This window comes from Fistularia commersonii, chromosome 22 (assembly GCF_037954325.1).
Source record: "Fistularia commersonii isolate RoL2024-O1a breed Wild chromosome 22, RoL_Fcom_v1.0, whole genome shotgun sequence".
NCBI classification, from domain to species: domain Eukaryota; kingdom Metazoa; phylum Chordata; class Actinopteri; order Syngnathiformes; family Fistulariidae; genus Fistularia; species Fistularia commersonii.
Genome location: NC_141305.1, coordinates 12,905,778 through 12,920,535, shown reverse-complemented (window position 1 = coordinate 12,920,535; position 14,758 = coordinate 12,905,778). Strand labels below are relative to the sequence as shown.

Below are 14,758 nucleotides of genomic sequence, written 5' to 3'. Positions count from 1 at the left end.
GGTCCTCCAGAACAGCACTTTTTTATCCCCTCAGCCAACCCTTACCTCTAACTCCTGTCCTCCCCTGTCACAGAAAGTTGAATTAGAAGAGATAAGGAAAGTCTATATCTGTAAATACAGACATATATTTCACTTGGTCCTTTTTTGTAAGTGTACCTTTATGCCACTATTGAAATATGGGAAAATCAATTATACAATGTGTGACTTACTGACACAATCTGTGTGGGTATTGGATTGTTTTTATTTTGTTTGTTTGTGTTTAGTTTTGTGTGGCATGGTATGATGGCCTGATCGAGGCAGATAAACTGCCTTGGTCTTCAGCTGCTGAGCAAGCCATGATAGTTTATGTCTATGTGTGTGTATGTTTGTGTGTGTGTGTGTAGTTAGTGTCGGGTTGATGATGGTTGAGCTTGACAAACGGACAGAGACACCTTGCCACCCTTCTCGCTACTCGGCTGCCACCACCTCACCTCGGTTTTCCAGCACAGCACGTATATCAGGGCCTGAAACGTAATGGCCTCTAAAGCCAGGATTGATGTTATCGTTGCCCTGGGGTCGCTTTGTGAGCCAGTTAATGGGGTTGTTAACCGAATGTGGCCCAGACAATACACCTCGCACACACATATACACAGTCCCCCTTGCCAGCACTATAGACTCCTCTGGGAAAAGCAGGGGTTATAACTTCTCTTTCTCCCGGAGATGATTTTATTTAGCCTTACCCTACGTTTTCTGCCAGGTCTGAGGACTGGGCCGATAAGGTTGTGTTTTTTTATCCCCTTATGATGGAGGATAGAGGCCTTTCTGGTTCTTGAGGAGTCAGCAGATTCCAGTTTTCAAGACGTAATCCGTCACGAGTATCGATGCATGTTTTAACATCCAAATTTGAGCCCTGGGACTGTTTCACTTTGCACTCCAGTGATGAATAAAAACATGGGAATATGAAGGCCATATATAACATAAAGTCTGCAGCAGAAATCATTGGCTGTGTAAAATTGAGATGATCTTAACACCTACAGGACAGTGGAACAACCAGGAAATGATTATATTGCCACCGCATCTAATCATGGTTGTCATTCTCCTGTTCAGCTAAATTTCTGTGTTCAACAAGGCAGCTGTTATGAAGTATCATTTCCACCATTGAAGTAAGATCATTGGTGGCCTTTAGCTCAGCTGTGCATTTGGCTGCCTGATCTATAACGCACACCATGCACAAAGTCAGAGGGAAATAATATAGTGTGATTAAAAATAATTTCACATATTCAATTGTAATTTCATTTCAAGCTAAAACTTAGATCAATCGCACAGGCTTTTATTGTCTTTAATCACTGTCTCCAGCTGCCCCGTGCTAGAGAAAGGCCTCTCTATGAAGAAGGCTTGCATTTGTATTACTTGCTCAGCAAAAATAGTTGAAATTATAATTATTTCCATGGCGGCATATTAGCACTTCTGAATCATACACAATTAAATACAAAAATTTACTGTGTTTGAGTGCTTTTTGTTTTATGTTTTGTGTATGTGTGTGTGTATGTGTGTGTGTGGGTAAAATTCCGTCTTTAGCACAGGTTACTTCCACCGTGATCCACATAATTTCGCCAGACCCTCTATTCGATCAACTATCTCTTTTTCAATTGATGTATATCCTTGCTAAATGATGATATGTAATTACAGATGGACAAATGGAAAAACATTAATAACACTATAACACAAACACAGTAAATAATCAGAATCATCTAATGTGGTCAGTTATCAGATGACATTAGACAATGCTGCTCAGAAATATTATCCCAAAACCTAATGAAAAAAATTGAAAAAAAAGAATTAAATTTAAAAAGATAAATGAACTGGAAATTAATTTATGTGAAAGAACAGTGAAGATGCTCTGCAGGACTCGATTAAAACGCTGATGTTTGACTTGTTATCAGTATGTTTTGCATTAGTCAGTTGATTTCAGGTTTTGGAGGTAAGAAATTGGATATCATGTTTAAGTAGACATGGCTGCGGGTTTGGAACTGGCCATGAATGCAGTGTTATTAAGTGGGCACTGGGCCTAATGGAGTTGGGGGATAAAAGCACCACTTTTCTTGGATGATAAAAAAGGGGATCTATCAACTATCCACTCCCCTAAATAATGGCTGAAGAACCTCTTAATGGCTCCATGCAGTATGCTTGTTTGTGTGTAACCTATCTTGTGCACATGCCAGGTTTGCTGCATGCTGGCGGCTTGAAACAGTTGCTAATTTGGGGAATAATTTAAAATAAATCATCTTGAATCCTCAATGCTCCAATTACAGAGCAGCAATGAGGATATCTGAAGGATTCTTCTGAAAGCATTAGGTCAGGAAGCCAGACTTGGTTGGCAAGATGGAGCGGTTATAATCAAACCATCATGGATGATGTCCCTAATATGTAAATAGAGATCTAAAGGTACTGTCCCCAGATTGCCTCTTGGTATTTATATGCCACTATGACAGCAGGTGGAAAAGTAAATGGGGCAGATAGATATAATACAATAAATATTGGCTATCATTGTTATTTATCAGCTATATGTTTGTTTCAGCATGTTTAGTTTAGTGGGATGATTGAAGGAATATTCTATTCAATTCTATACAGTGTGTTACGCTGTCTGTAAGATTTTCTTTAAGAAATACAGTTTTGTAGCATTGTGTTCATATTATATTACTGATATGATGTTAACCAATGTGCAAGGAAACTCTTTTTACATCCTTGCCTAAATTCTTTATAGATGTAAGTTGTATATTACATCCCCAACCTGCTCTACCATTCATTATAGCAAATACATATTTTATTCTGTCTTTCTTTTTTATTTGGTAAGGTAGGATTTTAGTGTACTTAAGTATCAATGTTTTGTCAAAAGGTCTGGGTTTTTTTTGTTCAGATTTTTTTCCTTAAAAAAGTAATATTTATTAGTGTACATCACACCCGGGTTTTGTTTGACTTATTGAATATCAACATATCTATTTCTTATAAACAGTTATATTATGGGCAGGAGTTAACGATGCTTTATCATCAGAATCTGTTTGGAAAAAGATATTTTTGATGAACAAAAAAAATATTTAGTTTTTTTCAGTAATTTGTATATAAGTATTCATTGATATCACAAATGTATCTATCCATATGCAACAAACTTTCTACATATTATTTAGTGGCTTTGTAAAAGCTATTTGTGTTTATTTCAGATATTCATATATGTATATACACTAGAATACTCAATACTCAAATTTATCACATCAACAGTTTATTCAGTGTTGCACAATTTGTCAAGTTTATCCAACAGAATCTTAAACATTTAAACAAAAAATAGTACCAAATGTGGAAACCGCATATTAGAGAGGGTGATCAGCAGCTTCTGTAAGGCATCACAAATAGCAACAAGGTGGTAAGAGGCCATTTAACTCGTTTCTGTGGTTTGTGGATGGTGTGCCTTTTCATTATATCACTGACACACTTGAAGGAGAGACAAAGATGTCAAGTAGAATGTATCATCACATTTCAACTGGCAATATCTCATCAAACTATCTGTCTGTCTGTCTGTTTATTCCAATGAATGGTATATTGAAGCCAAATTAGGTAAATAGTCTCATTCATGCAGCTTGGATCAGCCTTATCTGCATGGCCTGTTTTGTTGCTTGTGTGCAACAAGCAACAATTTTTTATGTTTTTATTATTGCTAGTTTTTGGCTGTTCATTTGTTTTCTTTGTATTTTGACTTCATTTGGTAAATATCTTGAGCAATCAATGTCTTTAAAGATTTATGAAACCTAAGCATGTTTAAGATAAGATAAGATAAGATAAGATAAGATAAGATAAGATAAGATAAGATAAGATAAGATAAGATAAGATTTCTTGATCCCCAAACGGGAAATTCACTTGTCACAGCAGCGCAACAATAGCAATAGCAATAAATATTATATAAATAGAAGAGACAGTTAAAAGGTGAAAGACTATAACAAGGATAGGGACAGATAACAGAATGACAACAAGGATGACAATAGATCACAAAATGAACCACAACAAGGATGAAAATAGATAATAGAATGACAACAACAAGGAGATGAGACAGTGTGGTGGAAGGGTAGGTTGTCCGTGACAGCTGCTGATGGTCAGGGGAAGGGGGGGCAGGTAGTGGTGTGTCCGGGTATGAGGAGATGGGCGAGGTGTTGATCGGGGGTAAGGATGTCAGAGCCTACTGCAAAGACGTGACAGGGTGAGGAGGTGGGGGATGGGGCCCCAGATCCAACATCAAAGCTCATAAGGGTGTCAAACCTATTGAAGAAAAGGTTTAGCGCCGCCGCAATTTCAATCTTTGCTGATTTTGTGAAAAGGTGTGATTTTATTTTTATTAAATTGGGGTTATGACACATTCAAAACATTTTTCTCTAAGTTACTACGTTTTCCAGGCATTTAGAAGTTAATGTTTGCTTTTATTCAATTTCCCTTTTCTGCAGTAACCAGATGGTTAAATGACACATCACCATTTCCCATACATATTTGCTCATTTCCAGTTCCCGTCTGATTCAGATCCAGTGATGCAGCCTTTGGCTTTGCCAGTACATTGGGCAGATATTGCTCTATTTAGAAATGTCTAATACTGATCTATGGAACACCATTCCATTCTCATTTTGCTTTTATTGGATGGTTAATAGTAGAGAACCACCAAATAGATCTGCGATATGAAAAGAGGGGGGGAAAGCAGGCCGTTTTCTGCTGCAAACTAATGACCATTACTTAATGCAAGGTTTAATGAAGTCCGTTTCATGCACATCTACGTTAATAAGCTTGATGGCAGCCATTCTGATTCTTTGGGTCTCAGATTTGCCAAAATGTGTTTCCGGCGTCTCCGCTCTGAGTGACTCAGCCTTTTTTGGGTGGATATATCAAGTAACTGTTGAAAAGGGGAATGCTGAAGAGCAGAGTGAGGTTGGAAAAACATCAAGTGAGTTACTCTAATGAGCCCTGTCAAGAGTATTCTGCCTATAAACAAATAAAGCTGATAGATGACATAGTGGCAGCGCTCATTCCAAACCAACTGCAGATGATGGATTGGACTTGAGGAGCACTGCCTCTCTCTCTTGTCTTTAAACAGTAGCTGACACTATTTTAGGTCATCGTGGAAAGTTATTAGTTATTATTTTCTTGTCTGTCTCCCTTCTCATATGTCCGCTGTCATTTGCCAGCACTAAATTGCTGCTTGAGAAATTATGAATTATATTTGCGTCTCACTCTCCGCAGGGGCTGCGACTAAGAAGCACCAAGCAGAGCGGATGCTTTGTTTATGACTCTGTAACTCACCCCCTCCTCCCACTTCTGTCAATCATGATTTTAAAAAAAATCACATCGGTATGCCAAAAAAAAAGAAAAAAAAAAAGCATTCTAATTTGTAGCAATTTTCCTGTTTAGTGTGACAAACAGGAAATATTCCACTGTTCTGTCATTAATACCCAGCACAGCGGATACCGCCTGCCAGGAAATGCCCTCCATTCCTTAATTCTGCCGTGCATGCCAGTGTGGTTCCACCACCATAGCCTGACCGCAATTCTCTTGGGTCTAATTGGTATTCATTCAGACTTCTTCTTGGCGTTTCGCAAGCTGTGCACCCGCAGTTTGAGGCTGTTTGACTTTAGTAAGAGCATGTCAGATTAAAGTGTTATTTATCAGAGTGGATGCACTAGAGCCGGAGGAGTCAGGGGTGAAAGAGTTTTTGTATTGAGAGGGTGGGGGGGTGGAAGGGTATATTGGTCTTTTCTAGTCACCAGCACATCACTTTAATTCAGCAGTGGCTACAAGGCCTTTGGGCTGTGAAGCCTCTGAGGAGTGTGAGCAAACAAATCTGCCCGGAGCCAATGAATCAGATTAAAAGTGGGTTCATATGCTGATCCGCAGCTATGTGACAGAGAGAGGGCTTGCGATGTGTTTCATAAGAGGCTTTTCAAAAGAGATGTTTTATTTCTTCTTATTATTCTTCATCTACTTCTTCAGTGCTTATTACATAATGAAAGTGTTGTGCAAAGTGAAACATTATTTATATAATATTCCATATAGTTTCGGTGTCACTTCCACAGCAAGCTTTTGTATGCTGTAGGAAATGGTTCTGTGTCGTCCACTTTATTAATGCTATTTGTGCTACAGCTGATTTAGCTTGTCTCTTACTCACTGAGTGCTTGGAACTTACTGTAGAAAACCCTTGGGGTTCCATGTTCCTGCCAATTTCATTTGTGATGCTCCATTGATGTCGAGAACGCACTGATCAAGGAACTGTGTCAGCCTTTTTAACAATCGTATGCATAAATAATACTGGGACACCCACTGACTACTGATACAAGCCAGTTGGCGTATTGGATATTGATTAACAATTCTTTAAGCCGTCTGGTTAGAATGCAGTCCGTTATCCCCATGTATGTGTTTCTGCCTTTACTTTTGCTTTTCTCGGTGACCCAAAATCATTCCTTCTCTATTCAGCTTTTCTTTAGTTCGGATTTGCAGGGGCACTTGAGCCAGTAGCAGCTGACTTTGGATGAATGATGGGGTACACCTTGGACCAGAAGCGAGTCACCCTCATGTAGAGACATACACAAACTCTCTCTTTCATTTACACCAAGAGATAATTTAGAGTCTTCCATTTGGAGACTGTGCTGTAAAACCTGTGAAGTCAACAGTGAACATGCAAAATCAAAAAGAAAGGTTGGGATCATTACATTGCAGTCATTTGGCTGATGCTTTTAACCAAAGCGACCTACAGTGGATGGTATGCAACTCTGTAGATATATAGTTGCTAATATTTTCTTTGGCATTCTCAGGGTTGAAGGTACGCGAGGTGATGATCAACGTGTCCCGTCAGCAAGTAGAGGACTTTCATGGCCCAGAGGACTACTGGTGCCTCTGTGTGGCTTGGAGTCACCTGGGTACGTCCAAAAGCCGCAAAGCTACTGTCCGCATTGCCTGTGAGTATATACTGTAAATACCTGTAACACCTCCGTCTATGTATTCACATTGAACACATTTTGATGATATGTAACATTTCCTAGAGGGAACTGCAATCATTTAGACAAGAATAGTGAAATAATAAATTACCATAAATCATAAGAGACTTTTTTTCTGCTTGAAGTGTGGCAGCTGAAAAATAGCATCATTACATTTTAATAAGTCCAAGGCAAGTAGGACATTAATAAACAATTTAGCCTCCCTACTTAAGAAAAATTAACCAGGTCTTAAGAATATTAATGTTAAGTTACACTAAATAAATGTAGATGTCAGTTTCATAACAATTTTATGGTTATGATAAATGCTTATTGTTTACTATTAAAACCTTACAGTTAATTCAAAAATAGAATCTTGTTTTTGTGCTGAGGGTTTCAATGAACTCCTCACTGCAAATAAAATATGCCAACAGCCTCTTTGTATCATATTTTACGTTCAAATTAAAAGTACATATTTTATAAAAATACATATTTTCAAATAACATTCAAGGCCGTAAGATTAAGTCGCATAAAAAGAGCTGGCAAACAGTTGGTGTCCAGTGCTTGACATTTCTTTCGTCTTTCTGTTTCTCTGTACATTTCTTCAAAGTGGACAAACATATTCAGCTGAAGTAGCTCTTGGAATTGGTAACCCTCTACAATACACACAGGCAACTGATCTTTGAGGCAACTGATCTTTGACTGCACACATTTAGAAAAACACTATTCCAATGTTTCAGACCAGACTGATAGAATTCATTTAGTTTGAAAGTAAATTAAGAAAAAAATTACAGAGATCTCTACTCGCTTGGTGGTCATAAAGTGGACGTTGATTCATTGATGGCAATATTAATGTGTTAATGAATTACTCAGAAAAATTGTCCTTATCCAGCGTAAATCCAACTGTTTCTCAGTGTTAAGTGCAGATGAACATGGAGCTGTCACGTGCAGCAAAGAATTCTGGCAGTTACTAACCAGAAGGAGACAGTCTCCAAATTCATTTCATGAGACAAATGAGTCAAAATGTGTGACTGTCTGATAAAGTAAAAGTTAAAAAGGAGTTTTCTCATTCCAAATTGTCTTGATGCCACTGAGTAAGCACAACCTTCAAAACAGGAACAAAAAAAAAACATTAATTAGTGCCAAAATAATCAATTCCTAGAAAATAACACTGTCTTTTGAGTTCATTGTCCTGGACAAATATACCTGCCAGAGGGTGTAATTAAACGGTTATCTGGTACCCCCTTTCCTTCATGTCTCTCTCTGTCTCTGTCTCTCTCTCTCTCTCTCTCTCTCTCTCTCTCTCTCTCTCTCTCTCTCTCTCTCTCTCTTGCTCTCTTTCTCTCTCTCTGCAAATTTATATACATATTCATGTATCTAGATCTAGAAAAAGCATATGACAAAAGCATATGACAGGGTGCCAAAAGATGAACTCTGGTACTGTATGAAGAGGTCTGGAGTGGCAGAGAAATATGTTAAACTGGTGCAGGACCTGTATGCATGTATGCCAGCTGTGAGACAGTGGTGAGGTGTGCTGTAGGGGTAACAGAGAAGTTCAAGGTGGAGGTGGGACTCCATCAGAGATCAGCTCTGAGCCCCTTCTTGTTTACAGTGGTGATGTACAGGTTGACAGATGAGGTTAGACAGGAATCTCCAAGGACTATGATGTATGACATTGTGACCTATAGTGAGAGCAGAGTACAGGTTGAGGAAAATCTAGAGAGGTGGGGGTATGCTCTGGAAAGGAGAGGAATCAAGGTTAGTCACAGCAAGACAGAGTATATGTGTGTGAATGAGAGTAACCCAGGTGGAATGGTGAGGCTACAGGGGGTGGCGATCAAGAAGTTGGAGGATTTTAGGTACTTGGGGTCAACAGTCCAGATCAACGGAGAGTGTGGAAAAGAGGTGAAGAGACGGTTGGAGCAGGTTGGAATAGGGGGAGAAAAGTGTCAGGGGTACTATGTGATAGAAGACTATCAGCCAGAATGAAAGGAAAGGTGTAAAAGACAGTGATGAGGGATCTTCAGCAATGCTGTTTGGCCTAGGAACAGTTACAATGACGAAAAGACTGGCGGCACAGCTAGAGATCGGGAGACGAAGATTCTCTTTGGGATTGACCAGGATGGATAGGATCAGGAATGAGTCTATCTGAGGCAAAGCACATGTTAGACGTTTGGAGAGAAGGTCAGAGAAGCCAGACTGAGATGGTTGGGTCATGTGCAGAGGAAGGATAGTGAATATATTGGTAGACGGATGCTGGAATTGGAGCTGCTAGGGAGGAGGTCTCAAGGAAGACCAAAGAGAAGATTTATGGATGTAGTGGAGACAATATGAAGGTAGTTAGTGTGAAAAAGGGGGATGCAGAGACTAGGGTTAGATGGAGAAGATTGATTCACTGTGGTGACCTCTGAAGGGAAAAGCCTAAAGGCTCCCCCTCTCTCTCTCTCTCTCTCTCTCTCTCTCTCTCTCTCTCTCTCTCTCTCTCTCTCTTTCTCTTTCTCGCTAGTTTTCGTAAAAATGTGTCAAAAAAATGCAGTATATAAAGAAAATCTAGAAAGAAAAGTAGGAGGTCTGTATATCATTGTTTGAACTCATTGTGCTTGTATGTGCTTTTTTGCTGTATTCTATGTGCCTGAGCTCTTTCTGTATTTAGACTAGCAGGGAGTCTCTCATGATCCCAAGTTATATGAAAACCCTTTATACACCATTCACAGTGTTGAAATTTCAAGGCATATTATGGCCTCCAGAAAGCCTGTCATTTCAAAAGGTTCTCCGTTGACAGCTTTGTTGTAATAAGCTATCAAAGGGAGTTTTGAAAATGGACAGAACAGGATCTTTTCCTATTGTGTTCATGTGAAGGTGAAAAGAGCTGCTTCTGCTGTCCATTGTATCCCCGAACCTCGAACCCAACAATAACCTGTCGCTTCCATCTTGTAGTGCATTTTGATGGTTTCAGGTGAGGGTTGGAGAGGATTGGTTAGGTTCACCTTAACACTTCACACTTGACAGCTGCATCGTATCTTTCCAAACAGACTTAAGGAAAAACTTTGAACAGGACCCCCAGGGAAAGGAAGTGCCCATCAATGGAATGATCGTTCTGCACTGTCGCCCACCAGAGGGTGTGCCGGTGGCTGAGGTAAGACCAATGCTCCTCATCGTCTGAAAGCAAAGAAGCTCACACTCCTGCTGAGCAGAGAAGACCTGAATTACAGTAGCTGGTCTCATTCTGCAAAAGCTAAAAGCTTAACCTTTGCAGTCTGAGAAGTTCCTTTAAGTTCTGCTTTTCCTGAACTTAAAGGAAGATATATGTATGTTAGACACCAGCAATAAATGAAAGTCAATACTCAATAAAGGTGCTGGCTCCTCAGAGAGATAAAGATCCTTAGAATCCATTTTAATCAAACCCCACTTTATCCATAACATGGGGGACCTAGAAATTTTTCACATTGCATTTTCACAATTTTCAACAAAATGCACATCGCAAAGTAGGTCAGGCCACAAAGTGATGGGTCCAATTACAGTTTTAGAGGCTGATTTAAGAGAGCGAGTAAAGGGGAAGCCACACATATTTCGTCAGGAATGAGTAGTTGAGAGTCAAGAAAGTGATGAAACAGGATGTCACCATTGCATCTATTGGATAAAACAAGACACTGTACTGTCGCCTAAGGTCAATTATTCCTTTATTATTTACTTAATTTGCATTCACTCTAGTGTGCCAGTTTTAATAATCATCTTTCCTGCTTTCACTGACTATGAGAAATGTTTTTCTTTCAACACATTTCCTCGTCAGCAGTCTAAAAACAGTTGGCAGCATTCAAATTAGAGGTTTCGGTCCTCGTTCCAAGCAGTTCCTTCAGACTAAACAAATTGCTGACTACAGAAGGGGAGGACAAAGTAAGAGTAGAGTGAGCAGGGGCCAGGAATGTGAACCATCAGAGACAAAGCTATCAGCACATACTGTGACCTGGTGCCACAGCTGGCACCATGTGATGTGGTTTTAGTGCCTCATTGGTAACCTTTTTTTGCATTTAATAACAAATTTAAATTTCTTTCACCTTTGCACTCCTTCAAGGACATCCGCAACTGTGGTCAAATTCTTATCACACGCAAGTCGGTAATGCCCAACCATGTGGTTCTAACCTGTACAGAGGAGAGATAGTGAAAATATCAAAAGAAGGCTGTTGAGGCTCTAGGCAAGAGACCAAGAGGAAGACCAAAGAAATATTTATAGTTGGAGTGAAAGAGGAAATCAAGTTCATTGTTGTGAAAGAAGAGGGTCCACAGAAAAGGGTTAGATGGAGGCAGATGATTCGCTTAGCGGCCCCCTGAAGGGAACAGCCCAAAGAAAGATCTTCCCATCTCTCTCTCGCTCTCTCTCTCTCTCTATCTCTCTGTCTGTGGGCTATTTGGGGTTTAGCTCAAACCCTGAATTTTGCGCAATGCTTGCTGCATTTTGTCACAACATTTATTATTTTTACTTCATTTTCTCACAGTCGCTTGCAGGATAAATAGAGATCATGACTGAACCTAAGCTTACAGAATTAGTGAACAGGCAAATGATAGAGCCTCTCCTAGAAATGCTATCTTTCAGCTGTCATGCTGGTTTGATGGAGTGTGAAGAATAATGATGTCCCTCTCCTCACTCCTGGCTGCAAAACACATGGTGGATAAGATGGCACAAAAAGACAAAAAAGGTTGGGCACCCCGACGGAGACAATAACTATATAATAGAATGGCAATTTTTTTTCTAATAAGCAAAACACATCTCCAACTGAGGATAAAGCAGCACAGCAGATAAAAAATAATCAAGTATCACATCCTAAAGTTTCTGCATTTTAGCACAGTATTTAAAAGCAAGCATTTTTCCCTTTTTGGACCTATTTTGTATGATTTCAAGACTCTTTTCTCATGTTTAGATATTGATTGGACTCGGTCTCCAGATTTGGGTTGAAAATAAATGGAATCACATTGGAAGTGAACCTACTTTCACGTAATCACCTAAAAGATGAGAAACAGAAATACAAAGAGAAATTCAAATCAGACATGTAGGGGTAATGGGTTCAAAGGAAGCTAAAGGACAGAGGGTGAGACGAAGAATGGAGGAGCTGATGAGAGCTATCGTGAAACCCCGAGCATTTACTCATGGTAGAAACCAGAGAAATATATTTACCACAGAAATTGAAGAAAGCTGGAGATGGAGACAATAGAAAAATGCACATGCCTCCAGTTAAAGCAAAAATGATCAAATGATGTTTTATATGAAAACTATGTGAATCTTGCTTTGACCTCTGCAGTCTTAATTCTACCACCATCTAAACATGAGAGCAGAAAAGGAGAATTGTATTCATTTTTCTTGCGTACAAAAGCTTTTGCAGAACATCATGTTTTCAGGACGTCATTCTGTAGCCCCTACAATTGTCCTTTACACGCCAGTGAAAAGTTGGTGTTGGCCAGCTCTTTTGTGTTACTGTGACCATTAATTCTATTTTTGTCATAGCACAAACTCAGTGCTGCAGGTATTATTTCCCATATTTGTCACATCGTTAGGGGAAATCAATGACTGAGACTCATTCTGAGTCCTTTCTATATTGGATCGAAAATATGCAATTCCCAGGCGGACGCAAGACTAAACAGAGGAGGAGGGATAGGTGTTGACAATTCACAACACCGGTTACCTGTTTGCATGTAAGTTGCATGCATGTGTAAAAAACACATGCATGCAACTCACACACATTACATTACATTACAATAGAGAAGTATGTTAATGTTATCAAAGTCAAATTACAGCTTCTACCCTCAAGTGGCACCACAGCAAATCTACTTTCCTCCATCTAACCCATCCTCTCTATCCCCTTCTTTCTGTCCTCATCTATCATACCAACTGACTTAATTTCCCCTTTCAATACAAAAATGTTCTCTTCGGGCTTCCTCTAGCCCCCCTGCCTGGTAATTCAAATATACTTCTGCCAATGTATTGACTGTCCCTCTTCTGCATGTCCAAATCTCATTCTCTCTGCGCTTGTCTCCAAAACATCTAAAATGTGCTGTTCCTCTGAAGGACAACTCCTGATACTCCCCAAGAGAGCCATGACATGTTAATCTCGTCTACCTTTAGCTCTGTTTCGTATCTTTTCTCAAGTGCTTCTTCCGCTAAACCATACAGCATTGCTGGTCTCACCACTGTCTTGTGCACCTTTCCTTTCATTCTTGATAATACTTTTTATCACACATTGCCCCCGGAGCACCTGTTCCAGCTTGCTTATTTCTTCACCTCTGCTCAACACTCTCCAATGCTCTGGAGTCTTGACCCCAAGTACTTAAAATCCTCCAACATCTTTATCTCCACCCTCTTTGGCCTCACAGTTCCACTTGGGTTCTTCTCATTCACACACAAGTATTTTATTTTGCAGCGGTAAACCTTCATTCCTCACTAGATTTTCCTCCACCTTCTCCCCGCTCTCACTGCAGATCACAGTGTTATTTGCGAAAATTATAGTCCATGGAGATTTGCGTCTAACCTCATCTGTCACCACTGCAAACAGGAAGGGACTCAGAGATGATCCCTAATGCAGTCCTACTTCCACCTTGAACTCTTCTGTCAAACTGCAGCACATCTCACTTTCTTGTCCCAATTTTCAAAGTCCCCACTCTCAGACACTGGCTCTTGTCTTGTCTCACCACAGCACACCTCACCGCTGTCTTACAGTTCTCAAACATGTCCTGCACCAGTCTAATGAATATCTGGTACTGTATGAGGAAGTGGCACATAGTCCTTCTCTCTGCACCTTGTCATATGATATTTCTGGATCTAGAAAGGCACAATACAGCTCTATCTGACCTTATCTGTATTTCTCTATCAATATACCTTCATGAAATACTGCATTTGTTGTATTTTTTTTCTTGACATGAAACCATACTGCTACTCGCAAATGTTTACTTCCGCTCTCAGTCTAGTTTCTACTACTCTTTCCACTAACTCCATTGTATGGCTGCGCTACACTTTACTGCAATTCTGCACATTTTCCTTCTTCTGAAAAATGGTCACAAGCGCGCTCCATTCCTCAGGCATCCTCTCAGGCTCGAGCATCTTGTTGGAAAATCTAGTCAGAAACTCAACTGCTGCCTCTCCTAGACACTCCCATATCACCATATGAATATTATCAGCGAACAACTGCCTTTCCACTCCTCATCCTCTTCAGTGTCCTCCTCACTTCACCTTTACTAATCTCTGCTACTCTGTAGTCCACAATGGTCACCTTCTGGACCCTTCCCCCCTCTTTCATTTCACTCATTGGTCACCTCTCCAAACTACTCTTTCTATCTCCCCGTCACTCTTCCAGCGTTTGTGAATACATTTCCCTTTCTGTGCTTAATCAACCAAACCTGATGCACATATTTCCTCACCCTATCTCTCCGTTTCCTCAACCTGTATGAATCATTCTACCTCTTTTTACTGTCTAACCTGGTATACAAGTCATCATGACTGCTCCCTTTTCAGCTTCCATCACTCTACCACTCCACCACCATCTTTCTTGTCACCAAAGTCATCCAACAAAATACCATATTATGCTGGCTACATTCTCACCTCCCACTAACATGCAGTCACTAATGTCCTTCAAGTTACATTGTCTGCACAGGATGTACAGTACTCTTCCTGTGTGATTCTTCCTCCATTCTTGAAAATTACCCTATATGCCTGTATCCTTTTGATGAAAGTATTCACTACAGCCATTTCCATCCTTTTTACAAAATCTACCACCATCTATACTTCTGTGTCGCAATCC

The 14,758-nt window shown here is 39.9% G+C and overlaps 1 protein-coding gene across 2 annotated transcripts in view; it reads left to right on the top strand.

Moving 5' to 3' along the window:
• The window catches only part of LOC147221751 (netrin receptor UNC5D-like), a 214,397-nt gene that overhangs the window by 119,313 nt on the left and 80,326 nt on the right, over nucleotides 1-14,758 (top strand). For both annotated transcript variants that reach the window (XM_086169480.1, XM_086169479.1), the window contains exons 3-4: nucleotides 6,816-6,959; nucleotides 10,007-10,110. In XM_086169480.1, coding sequence (XP_086025606.1) covers nucleotides 6,816-6,959; nucleotides 10,007-10,110 — 248 coding nt within the window. The remainder of the gene's footprint in view (nucleotides 1-6,815; nucleotides 6,960-10,006; nucleotides 10,111-14,758) is intronic.